Here is a 1,825-nt window from a genome sequence, read left to right on the forward strand (position 1 = left end):
TAGAAATTCACTAAGCACCAAGAAAGTGCTTCACACTTTTCTGCCGACCCTACAAAATTACAATTTTAATGTAATTTTTTTATCTTAAATTATTAAAATAAAATCATATCTTGAAATCATCGTACTCCTCCTAGCTTTCTTTTTCATCCTAAGCAATTTAGCACATTAAAAAAACAAACAAGATTACAAGAAGGGAGGGTAAGTGTATGATAATTATTATATGAACTTGTTGGACATTATAAATAACTGTCCCTAAGCTTCCCAAGTTCATTCACCAACAAGCACTTCTTAAAGCACATTTGTATCCTAATAATATTATCACTTCTTAATTAATTTCTATACTAAAATAACATGGTTGTATATACTGACAATGATGAGTACACATCTCCAATCTCTCCAACGAGGTTGTTCAAGGCCTTGGTGGTTGATTCTCACAACCTCATTCCAAAACTCCTGCCACAGGCTGTCGCCGGCATCCAGCTCATTCACGGCGACGGCGGCACTGGAAGCATAAGGCAGATTAACTTTCTTGAAGGTATATATACCTAACTACTCTTTATCACATATTTAGTGGTTAAATTTCTATTTAATTAGCATTTCTTAATAATCAATCTTTCCAAAAGTTTATGCTATTATGTAAATATATAAATACTTTTATATTTAATATGTCTCTAAGAAGAATTCTCATAAGATTTTTTTTAGTCATAGTTCAGTCCATGATTTTAAAAACAACTAATAAAACGGTCAAATTGGTTCAAATTTTTAATAATTAATTCATTTAAAATAATAAAATAAACAATTATGTAAAAATTTATATATTTCATACATAAATATATTATTTTATTATATTCAGTTGAATTATATTTTATTTTATTACTTTGTTGTTGTAGGTGGGGAAGTGAAAAGTGTTAAGAACAGGGTTGATGAGATAAACGAGGAGACGTTAACTTACAGTTACACTGCAATAGAAGGTGATGCATTGAAGGACAAGTTTGCATCAATTGCTTATGAGGCTAAGTTTGAGGCAGCACCAAATGGTGGCAGCATTAATAAGATGACAACAAAGTATTATACTAAAGGTGATGTTGAGATCACTCAAGACGAAATTAAGATTGGGAAGGAGAGGGTGTTGGCCATTTACAAAGTTGTGGAAGCATATCTTCTTCAAAATCCTCATGTTTATGCTTGATTTTTTAATTTATAGAGATTATTATTATTAGGTATAGTTTCTAGTTAATTATTATCAATAATAATAACCCTATAAGTCTCTTAGGTCTGTTTCATAGTAAATGTAAGAGAGTCTGAAATATGCTTGCAATTCACATAAGTCATAAATATCAAATCAAAGGATATCAACAAGCTTTTGATGCTTGACAATAAAAAACGGAATAATCTAGGTTCCAGAATCTAGATTAACGGTGTTCTATTTCTGAGGGTGCTGGGATGTTTCAATCAAATAATCAAATAACAATAAGTAAATTTTAGTATAATTTATTAATTATGCTATAATGATTATGTAAATGTTATTAAAATTAAATTTATATTTTTTATATTTTAATAATATTTTTTAAGTAATATTTTTTAAAAAATATTATTTAATAATAAAAAAATATTACTTTCGATTTTTAGTAATATTTTTTAAAATATTATAATCATTGTATTTACGATGACATAATCATATTAGAATTATTCATAATAATAGTGCTACATAATTTTAAAAAGTTGACCATCTATATCTATTATAAAGAGGATTATCTTTTGTAACTGCTTTCTTGGTGTTTAACTTTTATTTATATATAATTATATTGTTAACTTTTATTTTTCA

The 1,825-nt window shown here is 27.1% G+C and overlaps 1 protein-coding gene across 1 annotated transcript; it reads left to right on the forward strand.

Annotated features, from left to right (window-relative positions):
• Positions 1–264: 264 nt before the first annotated feature.
• LOC107483508 (major allergen Pru ar 1) lies at positions 265–1,446 on the forward strand. The gene is made up of 2 exons (XM_016104126.3): positions 265–535; positions 891–1,446. The coding sequence occupies exons 1-2, from the start codon at positions 352–354 to the stop codon at positions 1,187–1,189; spliced, it is 483 nt and encodes a 160-aa protein (XP_015959612.1). The 5' UTR covers positions 265–351; the 3' UTR covers positions 1,190–1,446.
• The last annotated feature ends 379 nt before the right edge of the window (positions 1,447–1,825 follow it).

This window comes from Arachis duranensis, chromosome 4 (assembly GCF_000817695.3).
Source record: "Arachis duranensis cultivar V14167 chromosome 4, aradu.V14167.gnm2.J7QH, whole genome shotgun sequence".
NCBI lineage: Eukaryota > Viridiplantae > Streptophyta > Magnoliopsida > Fabales > Fabaceae > Arachis > Arachis duranensis.

Excerpts from the sequence above, each read along its gene's own strand:
- LOC107483508 (XM_016104126.3), top strand. The coding sequence starts at position 352 with ATGGTTGTATATACTGACAATGATGAGTACACATCTCCAATCTCTCCA. Across the intron at positions 536-890 it reads GCAGATTAACTTTCTTGAAG|GTGGGGAAGTGAAAAGTGTT; the intron begins GTATATATACCT and ends TTGTTGTTGTAG.